The sequence below is a fragment of the Perognathus longimembris genome, chromosome 1 (assembly GCF_023159225.1).
Source record: "Perognathus longimembris pacificus isolate PPM17 chromosome 1, ASM2315922v1, whole genome shotgun sequence".
Classification (NCBI taxonomy): domain Eukaryota; kingdom Metazoa; phylum Chordata; class Mammalia; order Rodentia; family Heteromyidae; genus Perognathus; species Perognathus longimembris.
Window position 1 is genome coordinate 56077006 of NC_063161.1, and position 12027 is coordinate 56089032.

The 12027-nt window shown below is 52.7% G+C and overlaps 2 protein-coding genes across 7 annotated transcripts in view; one reads left to right on the forward strand and one right to left on the reverse strand.

The window, feature by feature from the left end:
- Nucleotides 1-1234, forward strand: part of Hdac7 (histone deacetylase 7) — a 44047-nt gene extending 42813 nt beyond the window's left edge. For 5 of the 6 annotated variants that reach the window (XM_048365703.1, XM_048365672.1, XM_048365685.1 and 2 more), the window contains exon 26: nt 80-1233. In XM_048365703.1, coding sequence (XP_048221660.1) covers nt 80-125 — 46 coding nt within the window. In that variant the 3' untranslated portion in view covers nt 126-1233. Of the gene's footprint in view, nt 1-14 lie in introns of all 6 variants that reach the window. The other variant, XR_007213721.1, reaches the window with a different exon arrangement.
- Nucleotides 1235-2170: 936 nt separating this feature from the next.
- On the reverse strand, nt 2171-11811 carry Slc48a1 (solute carrier family 48 member 1). The gene is made up of 3 exons (XM_048365765.1): nt 11587-11811; nt 4140-4307; nt 2171-3277 (listed from the first exon to the last, which is right to left on the reverse strand). The coding sequence occupies exons 1-3, from the start codon at nt 11720-11722 to the stop codon at nt 3141-3143; spliced, it is 441 nt and encodes a 146-aa protein (XP_048221722.1). The 5' UTR covers nt 11723-11811; the 3' UTR covers nt 2171-3140.
- Nucleotides 11812-12027: the final 216 nt, after the last annotated feature.

Here is a 12027-nt window from a genome sequence, read left to right on the forward strand (position 1 = left end):
CAGGGGTGTGGGAGGAACCCTCGCTAACCCTGTGTGAGGCCCCTGGTCCACCAGCATCCTGCCCTTGTGCATCCTCCAGGCCCTCCGAGCAGCTGGTGGAGGAGGAAGAACCTATGAATCTCTAGGCTTCAGAGTCGTCAGCCTGCTCTTCGCACTCAGCTCTCTTCACTTCTGCTACCAGCCCTGTTTCCGGGTCTTCAAAGATCTTGTGGGCAGGTAGTCAGGACCAGAGACCAGACTGCCTTGACAGTCACCCAGGGAGCTTGAGGAGACCCCTAGCTCTGGGATGGTGGTCAGAAAGGGCCCCGAGAGGAGGCAGGCTGGGCAGCAGGCCCCAGAAAGGCCTTCTCCAGAACAGAATGTCCCCTCCCACGTTGAGGCTCCTCGCTGTGGCCTCCATCCCTCAGGACTAACCGAGGACTGGCTCAGGTGGGCTCACCTTTAACCACTATTCTTGGCTCTGCAGACCCATAGACGTTGCACACAGCCCCAGGCTCCACGCAGAAATGTGAACATGGCCTCAGCCAGTGGGGCCCTTCTTGGGTTTGGGGGGACTAGGGGAGCAGGAGAGGAGACAAGGGGTCGGGGAGGTCCTCCTGTCACCTGCTTCCTCAGATGCCTCTAGAAGCTTCCCTACACCACTGGGCCCTGAGCCGCTCTGTCACTGTGAGAACAGTTACCTGTAGGCCTCCCATCGGGTCACTGCCTGCTGGGGACACCCGCCCCCCCCCACCTTGTGGACCATCTCAGTGCCCTGGTGTAGACAGGTGCTTCCTGACCCACGGTGCCAAACCTTCATCTCCCCGTCAGAAGCACAGCATGATGCCCCACCCCCACCCCCGGGGATCCCTGGTCACTGTTCGTCCCCCCTCCATCAACCTTCTGTTTTCTGGGGTCTCCCCCATTCCAGCTGACTTCTGCCCCACATAGGACTAGCTTGGCTGAGGGGAAGAGGGTGGGTGAGTAGAACAGATGTGGGGGAGGGGAGGCTGCCCCCACAAAGTCTTCAAGGTTTGGGAGTCCAGAACCTAGGGCCAAGAAGAGTGTGCGTGCGTGTGTGTGTGTGTGTGTGTGTGTGCGCGCGCGTGCATGGGAGAATGTGTGCATGTGTGTGTCTCCCTCAGGACCCACAATACCTTGTGTATGTATGCATGTTTTTGTAAAAAAGAAAAAAGCAGAAAAAATCTGAACAATAAATGTTTTATTTGCTTTAATGTCTCTGTGAAAGTGTTTCCTGGGTGTGAAGTGCCACCGGCCTGTCCAGGCTTTCGATCAGGGACAAGGCTGGGCTGGGCTCAGCCCCTCCTGTGGCCATTGCTCAGGATTATGGTTCAAAGCCAGCCTGGGCAAGAAAGTGCATCAGACTCTTATCTCGTTACCCACCAGAAGACTGGAAGTGGTGCTGTGGCTCAAAGTGGTAGAGCACTAGCCTTGAGGTGACAAGCCTGGACAGCATCTAGGCCCAGAGTTCAAGCCTACGACCCATCCCCTCCAAACAACAACAACAACAAACCACCACCACCCTCATTAGCCCCTGCCTCTGCCTTCCTCTCCAGGACTGACAAAGGAAGTGATCATAACTGAGCAGCCCAAGGTTAATGGGAACACAATGCTTACTCAGCCAAGTACCCCAAAGGATCATGAAGTAGCCACACCTGGACCTAAGTTCCAGCTGGGAGCTGAGTTCAGTCTCATCATGTCCTAGGGGCCTCTGTTTATCAATAGAAGGTTCTAGAAGTGGACAGTTTCTGCTTCTTTTCTGCTTTAATGTGGCACAGCTTCTTAAGCACATACTGAGCCAGGAAGACTGGGCGAGACAACAAGCTGGGACAAGCATGCCCAGCATGAGCAGCAGGGTGCCAGTGCCTGCTTTGCTGCCTTTGTCTACCAGGCTTTTCCTGTCTCATTCCCATAGCCCTGGCTCCGAGCCCTGAGCAACCTGGCAGGGGTGGAGGGAAGAGGGGCTTGGGAACCTTTCCCTGCTGGCCTTGAGACACAGAATCCTTTGGGGGTTGTTGGGGTGGTGCTTGTGGGCATCCTAACCCTGGCTGGGCAGAGCTGGGGACCCAGGAGAGAACTGAGCTGGTGCCACTGGATTCCGGTGCCAAGAGCCAGAGTGAGAAGTGCCAGGCTGGTAGACAGACCCTACCCCCGCGCTCCAGAGCACAACTTAGGAAAATCGTTTATTGAGATAGCTGAAGGACTCACCCTTCCCTGCCCATCACTCCCAAAATTTGCTCCCAAGATTCCCACTCCCCCAAGAAATAACCTGAAGGCTATCTGATACAAATGCCCGCTGTATTTCTGCTAAGGTGATGGGGACACAGATAAGGCAGAGCTGGGGGGCAAGATGAGTGAAAAAAGAGATGTGCAAAATGGTAGCCTGAAGTAAAGAGATACAGGTAACACAGACTGTGGAGTTGGGTGAGCCCCAGGGCCGGGGCAGAAAAGCACAAGCTGTCCTTCATGAGGGTAAAAGATCAAAGCTCTAGTTTTGAAGGGTGGTAAGCAGGGCTGGTGTGTGTGTGTGTGTGCATACAGACAGATAGACCAGCCCTCGCTCGCTCATGGGAGACCAGATCTGGGTGGAAGAATGGAAAGAGAGCCACCAAACTCTCCAGGCAACTCTTCTCCCTTAGGGACAGAGCCAAATGTCACCTTTCTGAGACATGACTTTAACTGTATGGCCTCTGGTGATAAAAGAATGGGGAGGAGGGTGGGAGGCCTCTATTAGAGGTTCCTCACTGGACCTGAACACCCAGCTTCTCACTCCAACCTCAGGGAGAGGGCCTGGGACAGCAGAGATCAAACCTGTCCCTGCCAACCTGCCAGAGGCCAAGACTTCAGAGTCTTATCCCTTTTTTCCTCACTCCATTGCTCTGGCCTGACCTATAAAGTGCTGATCGAATCAGAATGGGTCTAAGCTGCCTTCCAGCTAGGCTGAGGAGCTACTTGTGAGGACCCCCTCCACTAGGAGATAGATAGTCTCCTGGGAAACTGCTGGTCCGGCTGTGTATCTTCTGCCACAGTCCTGGGGCCTTTAGGGCACAGGGGCAGGCCCACTTGATGTCTCAGAGGCTGAGTTCAGGTCCTCAGGACCCCACCCCCACCCCCAGGCCGTAGTGACCTCAGTCCCTGGGTCAGAAATCACTGAGGATGCTGATGTCAGCAAAGTCAGCCCGGTAGCGGTGGGCATAGAGGCTGAGCAGGAAGGCCCACTTGAAGGAAATGAAGCTCCAGACGCAGGAGAGGTAGTAGCTGCTGGGATCCAGGAGGCCTACAAAGGGAAAGAGGGCCAACTGTTACTCAAGAGGCCCATCCTTGACCCAAGATGGGGGCACAAAGCCAGGGCCACCCTCCTGACCCAATATCCCTACAACCTCCTAGCTGTTGAGCAGTCCTACAGAGACTGGAGCAGGATATGAGTTTTAGCATATCCCAGAGTTTGCAGGCAGGAAGCCATGGGAGATGAGGGAAGCTCAGAGCTGGCCAGACACAGGTCTGTACCATCCACTACCTTAGGTTTGGTTTTGTTTGTGCCCGTCCTGGTGCTTGAGTTCAGGGTCTGGGCACTGTCTCTGAGCTTTTTTGCTCAAGGCTAGCGCTCTACCACTTGAGCCACAGCTCCACTTCGAGCTTTTTGGGGCTTAATTGGAGATGAGAGTCTCACAGACTTTCCCGCCTGGGCTAACTTAGGACTGTGATCTTCAGATCTCAACCTCCTGAGTAGCTAAGATTGCAGGTGCAAGTCACCAGTGCCCAACCCACTCTACCTTTGTGACAAGTACCCTAGGTGACTTCAACTTGCATCAGACCACCCAGGGGGGCTGGAGAAGGGCCTCTGGGTACTTCCTGTCACAGCCACCAGAGGGCACTCTCCTCTCAGAGCTGGGCAGAGACTAAACAAAATCACTCTGGGGGTTGCTGACATGGGCCATGCCCTGTGCCCAGCACTTCATATCAGTCTCATGGAAACCTACCATCTTAGGGGGGGAGGTGGAGACTGATTCTCCCTATTTTAGCAGTAAGGCCCTACCAGATTGAGTAACCAGGAACCCCAAGGAAATCAAATGGTTTCTCCAGTCCCTTGGACATAAGCTGGGGGCCCCAGGACTGGAGTCCCTTCCCAATGCTCTCACTCTGGTGCTGGGTGATGGCCAACGTGAGGAAGGTGCAGAAGGCAGCGATGGAGACGGCTGAGAAGAGAACGCCCACAAAGAAGAAGCCACGCAGCCCCTTGAGCCAGGTCCTCCAGTAATCCTGCATGTACATCACGTGGGTGACCAGGACCCACAGCGCCAGCACACCTGTGGGATCAGACTTGCTCAGCAGGACCCAGCCTCCTCCTTGCTGCCGTGCTGTGGTCCCCTCTCCTCCTCACCCTGCCTGAGCTCAGTGGCTAGGGAGCCCAGGGCCCCCCAGGTCCACGAAGCCAGGCCTATTCGCATGAAAACACGGAGGAGACCATCCCTGGCCACTCCCCCATCTCATGACCATGCAGTGGGGCTCCCCTGGAGCGTGACCTCCTAACTCAATCGCAGCACACAAGACTCAAGCTGCCTTCTAAGAAGCAAGAGAATGGTGAAAAACGTGCCACTCTCCTTAATCACTCTCTCTCTCTCTCTCTCTCTCTCTCTCTCTCTCTCTCTCTCTCTCTCTCTCTCTCTGCTTTCTGAGTAGCTAGGACTATAGGAATAAGCCTCCAGCACCTGGGTCCTAATTTATGTATATATTTATTAAGCATAGGCATTTCCCCCAAAATATTACTTTTAATGTGCCTTTAAAATGCTTATAAATGTTCTTGGCTTTAATTTTGCATCTGGTATATATCAGCAGGCAGAACCCAGATAAAATTCAAGAGTTTTATATATTGGGACTCCTCAATCTAGAAACATTTAAGAACCTTAGCTGGCCAACATGCTTTATGGAGATTCCCACTCCCTATCCTAGAGTTGGGAAGGTGTACTAGACACTCCTCCTACTCCATATTCCCACACCTCTACCCTGTCTGCCTTCCAGGACCGTGGCCTTCCAAGCTTTCTGGCCTATGACTGAGCAGCAGAGCTCTTCCAAATTCTGCATTGCTCTTCAGGATGAGCAGGCCCAGCCCCGGTGTTCCCAGGCCCACCTGGCACCAAACGGCCTACTTGCTCTTTGCTACACCTTATGCCCTTCCCTCTAGCTGGCAGCCAAGGGCAAGCCAGCATCCCCAAAGTCCTGGCGCTGCCCTCTGGGCCTGGTGGGCACTTCCTCAGGCTAACAGCTGCTCTCTGCCAATACAATAGAACAGAATTCAACTCTTGGTGCCAGGCAGTGCCTGCTCACACAGCTCAGTGGAACAAAAACCAGTCCCATTGGCAAGGGCTATAGGGGAAGAAAAGAGACAGAGACAGCTGCAGGCTCTTAGCTACAAAGCATGGGGTGTGGGCCCAACAAGCTGCCACAACTTGAGGGTGAGGGGGCAAGGGAACTTTCCAAAAAAGCTTCTGTGTCTACTGTGTACACAGGGGGCTTTTACCATGCCAGGAAGGGCATGCACCTGGCTGGAAGGAAAGTTATTGAAGGTGGGGAATGCTATGAAGGTAATCTACCATTTTATTTCTTAGGCTCAATCTGCTGGGTGCTGGTGGTTCATGCCAGTAATCCTGGCTACTCAGGAGGCTGAGATCTGAGGATCTCTGTTCAAAGCCATTCTGGGTAGGATAGTCTATGAGACTTATCTCCAATTAACTACCAAAAATGTCAGAAGTAGAGCTGTGTCTCAAGGGGTAGAGCATTAATTAGCCTTGATCAAAAAAAGCTCAGGGACAGCGACTAGATCCTGAGTTTAAGCCTCAGTACCAGCACTAACTAGTCTATTTTTCATATCTGAAATGTTCATATATATATATATATATATGTTTTTTTGTAGGAAAAAGAGAGGGAAGAGCTTTGTGGGTAGCTCAGTTGTCACAGTCTAGTGAGGGACAAAACTCCAGGAGATTTTAAGGGTAAGAAATCTGGGGTGCAGCATTGCTATGGGCCCTTGGTGTTTCCACATCTAAAGATAGAGAGATGAGGGGAGCTGAGGTCCTACCAGACTGGATAACCAGGAACCCTGGAGTAGGGCAGAGGCCCGCCAACTCCACAATGAGTGTCCTTACCCACCCTCTATGACCCTCGCCCCCAGCCTGCCTCTCATCTTGGTACCTGCCCATCCTCAACCTTTTTCTGGGATTGAGGGCCTGTAATGTAGACTTCCTGAGATCAGCGTGAGCCAAGACAAGCATGCCTCTAGCTCTGCTGGGAGGACATGGAGCATACCCAAGGCGGGTAGAATAATAACCCGCGGCTTCTGCTTTGTCCAGGGTGATCTGGATTTTGTACCAGCTACTTTCCTCACAAGTTTTTCCAGCTCCCCCTCCACCACCACCATCATAAGTTTTCACTTGGGGTGCTGTTTAGTTTCTTCTGAAAGAGGGAATAATGCTTGAGGGCTGAAGCTGGGGAGCCAGCACATGTCTGGCTTTAGCATTGAGCTACATCCCCAGATCCCTGTGTGTTTTTTTCTTTTCCTTCTGTTTTTTTGTTTATTTGTTTTTGTGCTAGTCCTGAGGTTTGAACTCAGGGCTTGAGCACTGTCACTGAGTTGTTGTTTTTTTTCCTACTTCTGGGTTTTTTGGAGGTTAAGTGGAGATAAGAGTCTCACAGACTTTCCTGCCTGAGCTGGCCTTGAACCGTGATCTTCAGATCTCTACCTCCTGAGTATCTAGGACCACAGGCATGAGCCAGAGATGCCAGCTCTCCCTACTCTATTTCCTAACAGGCCCTGGTCACAGTGTGGAGAGGGGACAGTGAGAGAGACACCTGCTGGTGACAGGTTCACTTGTCCTCTCTCTTCATGCCACCTGGGGATTGGAGTTGAGCTCTAAGATCCTTTCCCATGTGAAGATTCTAGAAGTCAGCTTAGGAGTAAGTCTCTCTGTGACTCAGCAGTTTCTGGATTAGGAAATGCTGAACCATAACCCTGTAAAGACAACAGCTCAGATCACTGATCATGATCCAATGTGTCCCCAAACTTCCGCTCCTCCCTCATGTACCCAAAGGGTTGAGAACAGGAGGAAAAGAAGATGGTGCTTTTACGTGAGTGTGCTGGTCTTGGGGCTTGAACTCATGGCTTGGCACTGTTCTTGAGCTTTTTCACTCAAGGCTAGCACTCTATCACTTGAGCCACAGCTCTACTTCTGGCTTTTTGGTGATTGGAGATACAAATCTCACAAACTTTGCTGCCCAGGCTAGCTTTGAACCGTAATCCTCAGATCTTAGCCTCCTGAATAGTTAGGGTTACAAGCGTGAGCCACCAGTACCCTGCAAGACAGCCATTTTGAGGGTGTTTAAATCCTTGTTCTTTGTTAATATGCAGGCACAACCTTGCCCACTCAACTTTGTTCCAGCCTCTGCACACAAGCCTCCCCCAGATAAACACAGCCAAGTCCAGAGGCCCATTGCACCTGCTCTGGCTCTCCCAGACTCCTGGAGGAGGGGCCAGTCCCTTAAAATTCCCAGGTAGTCACTAAGCCACTCCTTCCTGGTCCCCTCCCAGACCACCGGCAGGAGGCAGTGCCCTCTTTCTCCAGTACCCTTCCTTAGGATACTGTGGGGCTCCAGGGAGCCTGGTCTGCAGAAATTGGTATCCAATAGGCAGCTCCCAAGCCCTACCTGGCTCCAGCCACACCTGCCCTCTGGACTCATGGTTGGTTGGTGGAAATGCCAGTCTGGATGGAGCTAGAAAGTTTCCAGAGAAGCCCACGAGGGAAAAACAGACACAGAGGACATGTCCTGGGTCAGGGCCCTAATGTGTATGTACCCAGTCCTCTCTTTTCTTACACTTGGGGGTAAGTCAGGCTGGGGGTGCAGGTAAATGGATGGACCTAGAACAAATCATGTCAAGTGAGGTAAGGCAAGCTCAGAGAGACAAACAGTGCATGTTTTCTCTCATATGTGGAAGCTAGGCCTAAAATAGTGTGATATGATTTATCATACAGGACTCTAGACATCCACACACAGTGAGACCAAAGGAGGATATTCTTAGGGGAGGAACACAAAGGCACAATACCTGTGTCCAACTGATCATATAAAATAATATTTATTAAAATGAACTCCAGGAAATGAAAATGAGATTTTTTTCTTTGCTGTTCTTGTTTTCCTTTTTGTCTTGTTTATCTGTCTTTGGGAGAGAAAGGGGAAATGGAGGATCAGCTGGGCACCAGTGGCTCATTACTGTAATCCTAGCTACTCAGGAGGCTGAGATCTGAGGATCATGGTTCAAAGCCCAGACTGGGCAAGAAGTCTCTTATCTCCAATTAATCATAAAAAAGCCAAAAGTGCTGCTATGGCTCAAGTGGTAGAGTACTAGCTGTGAGCAAAAGGTGCTCCAGGATACACCCAGGCCCAAAGTTCAAGCCCCAGGACTGGCAAAAATAAAAACAACAAAAATTACAGAGGGGGCTGGGAATATGGCCTAGTGGCAAAAGTGCTTGCCTCCTATACATGAAGCCCTGGCCCTCAGCACCACATATATAGAAAATGGCCAGAGGTGGCGCTGTGGCTCAAGTGGTAGAGTGCTAGCCTTGAGCAAAGAGAAGCTAGGGACAGTGCTCAGGCCCTGAGTTCAAGGCCCAGGACTAGCCAAAAAAAAAAAAAAGTATATATATATATATATATATATATATATATATATATATATGGAGGGACAAAGGGTGAACAAATGTAGCAGTGGTACCCACTAGACATTATGTTGAAAATATGGGTAGAGACAGGAGAGGAAAACTGGGAGAGAGCAAGGGAAGCAGTGACATTGTCCAAAAAGAAAGGTACTCTTTACCTGACTCATGTAACTGTAACACTCTGCACATCACCTTTATAACAATAAAAAATTTAGGGCCTAGTGGCAAGAGTGCTTGCCTAGGGTACATGAAGCCCTGGGTTCAATTCTTCAGCACCACATATATAGAAAATGCTGGAAGTGGTGCTGTGGCTCAAGTGGTAGAGTGCTAGCCTTTGGCAAAAAGAAGCCAGGGACAGTGCTCAGGTCCTGAGTTCAAGCCCCAGGACTGGCAAAAAACAAACAAAAACAATAAAAAATTTAAAGAACAAGGGCTGGGGGCACCCCGGGTTCCTCTTCACAGCTCAGGTGGGAAGAACACAGCACTGTTTGGTCTTAGAAAGCAACTTTACCCTTCTTCTCTTTCACTAGACCCAAAACAAGATTGCGTTGCACAAAGCCAAGCCACAGTTGATGGCTCCAACGTGGCTTCTCCAGGAAATGCACCCTCCCTCTGCCACTGCCTTTCTGCACAGCCACTGCTCCCCAAATGGGATGGGAACATGTGCCACCATGCCAAGTGCTTTGCCTCTGGGCTCAGGAGCTCCACGGGCTGCCCTGTCCAGAGGCGAGTGTGTCCAGCCAGCCCCACGGGGGACCACACAGGAACAGAATCCCCGGGATTGCCTTGAGTGACTCAGCATCTTCTGGGCTGAAAAATGCAGAGTCAGAAGTTGTGCTCACGAGATAGAAACCCGCTGACACCGCACCCCAGAAGAGGAAGAGGAGGCAGGCTTCAGACCCCCGGGGATTAGACAGGTGCCCTGGACACCTCAGAACTGGAGAAAAGTGAGAGATATACTCCAGTGGCATCACCACCCACTCCTTCTGGGTGCCCCACTGATAGGCCAAAGGTCACTCAATTAGGAAGCTTATCTCTACCAGACACCCCCTACCAATGCCAGTCTCTGAATAGACGTTGAGATCAAGGATTTCCCAGCAGCCCCCACACCCATCCCTCTTATCCCCAGTCCCAGCCACTGCAAACCCTAGAAACAAGATTTTAGTTTTTTCTTTTGTTGGTCCTGGGGCTTGAACTCAGAGCCTGGGCTCTGTTCCTGAGCCTCTCTGTGCACAAGGCTAACACTACCATTTGAGCCATAGTGCCTCTTCTGGCTTTTTCTGATTAGTTCATTGGAGATAAGAGTCTTACAGACTTTCCTGCCCAGGCTGGTTTCAAACCATGATCCTCACATCTCAGCCTCCTGTGGAGTTAGGATTACAGCCACTGGTGCCCAGCTAGAAGCAACTTCCAAAGGGGGAAGCCAACAGGGCCAACAGAAAGCACCACGGGGGACAGCGCAGGGAGAAAGGAGCCAAGACTGTGCCCTGTGCAGTGTGGTGGGACACCTTGGCAGACCTGAGAACTTCCTAGCCAGAAACTCTGCCTGCTCTTTCTTGGTAACCCCCTGCGCCTTGCTTGGCATTGCTTAGACTAGGGCTATATATCTTTCTTATAAGGTACAAAGCCCACCTGATTTTCCTTCTCTACCCAAGCAAGGATGGGAAAGTGGGTAAATTATTTTGTTATTCTAACTAAGACTCATTTAGCAATGGAATAAGATCATATGTGAAAGTACTATCCGTGCTTGTACTTTCTCCCACACCCTCTCCCCATGAATATTAATCCAATGCTGCACAAGTTGCTGTAAAGCCTTGGTTTTCATGTCTGGAAACCTAACATCATAATACCTACTCTGAGAACTAATAAAAGGATTAGGTAAAATAACTGAAGCTGACTGCTTAACACAGTGGCTGACATTAAAAAAAAAAAAAAAAAGTTAGACTGGGTGCCTGTGGCTTACACCTGTAGTCCTACTTAGGAGCCTGAGATCTGAGAATGATGGTTCAAAGCCAGCTTGGACAGGAAAATTCATGAGACCCTTACCTCCAATTAACCACCAAAAAGCTAGAAGAGGAGCTGTGGCTCAAGTTGGTAGAGTCCTAGCTTTGAGCAAAAAAAGGGGAAAAAATAAAATAAAATAACGCATGGAGAGTGGCCAGCCCTGAGCTCAAGCTCCAAGGCCAGTACACACACACACACACACACACACACACACACACACACACACACACACACACACACACACACAAAAGCTCTTTAGCAAACACACAAACACAATAGTATTGCCTCCTTTTTTGGGGCACAGAGATGAAAGCATGGACCCAAAGTCACCCAGCAAGTACTGAAAAAGAGCTCTAGGATTCCAGGGCGCCCCAGCAACGTGGGTGAGAAGTAAATAAATGTCCAGTGACCACCGGACCCTCCTGGTCTCGGCCTGGGGGCGCTGGGGTGGGGAGGCACCCCGCGGGCAGCCAGGCCGGCCTGTCCCCTTCCCAGCGCTCTTCCTTTCCTGCCGGGTACCAAGGATGCTTGGGCGATCCTCTCCCCCCAGCCCCCCGCTTTCCCCCCAGCCCCCGCACCGGGCCAGGGTGTGTTAGGGGAGCAGGGGCGCCCCGCACGGCGAGCGCGAGGACGGCGCTGTAGTGGCAGCGGAGCTGACAAGGTGAGGGCACCACACAACCCGGGCGGTGGACCAGAGTTGTGCGGAGGGGGGCCCATGGCACCGCACGTCAAGAGACACCGGGGTCCCGGAAGCCCCGGCCTCCCCGAGGTGTCGGGGGAAACACTCGAGCAGCTCCGCGGGGGACGGCGCGCCGCGGAGAGCCGCGCGCAGCAACCGCCGGCCCCGCGCGCCCCTCGCCCCGCGCCCCGCGCCTACCTGCGAGGCCCCCCATAGCCGCAGTCCCCGGCTGTCGGTAGACCACCGTCCAGACGAAGAAGATGGAGAAGCCGGCCACCGAACTGATCCCGGAATAGGCGGCGCGGAGGCCGAGCTGCACCCGGGACGGGGCCATGGGGCTGCGGGCGCCCGGGGAACCGAGGACCGGCGCCGGCGAGAGTCACAGGTGCAGGGCCCGAGCGGGAGCCGGAGCCGAGCCCAGCCCCAGCCTCTGGCCCCGCCCCGCCCCCACCCGCGCCGCCGCACAGCGCCCTCTCCGGCCGGAGGCCGCCGGCGCAGCCAGTAGGCTGGCACCGTGCCCAGCCGTGCCAGGCCAAACAGGCCCACGGCTTGGGAGGGTCGGCGGCCTGGCCTGGCACCTGGTTGAACGGCAGGCTCCCGGGCTCTTCCGCAGGCCGATGCACCTGCCACCTGGGGTGA

What these genes read in the sequence shown, in the direction of transcription:
- Slc48a1 (XM_048365765.1), bottom strand. Translation starts at nt 11,722, where the DNA reads ATGGCCCCGTCCCGGGTGCAGCTCGGCCTCCGCGCCGCCTATTCCGGG. An exon ending in GGCTATGGGGGGCCTCGCAG is followed by an intron (nt 4,308 to 11,586) that starts GTAGGCGCGGGG and finishes CTGATCCCACAG; the next exon opens with GTGTGCTGGCGCTGTGGGTC. An exon ending in GGCCATCACCCAGCACCAGA is followed by an intron (nt 3,278 to 4,139) that starts GTGAGAGCATTG and finishes TTCCCTTTGTAG; the next exon opens with GCCTCCTGGATCCCAGCAGC.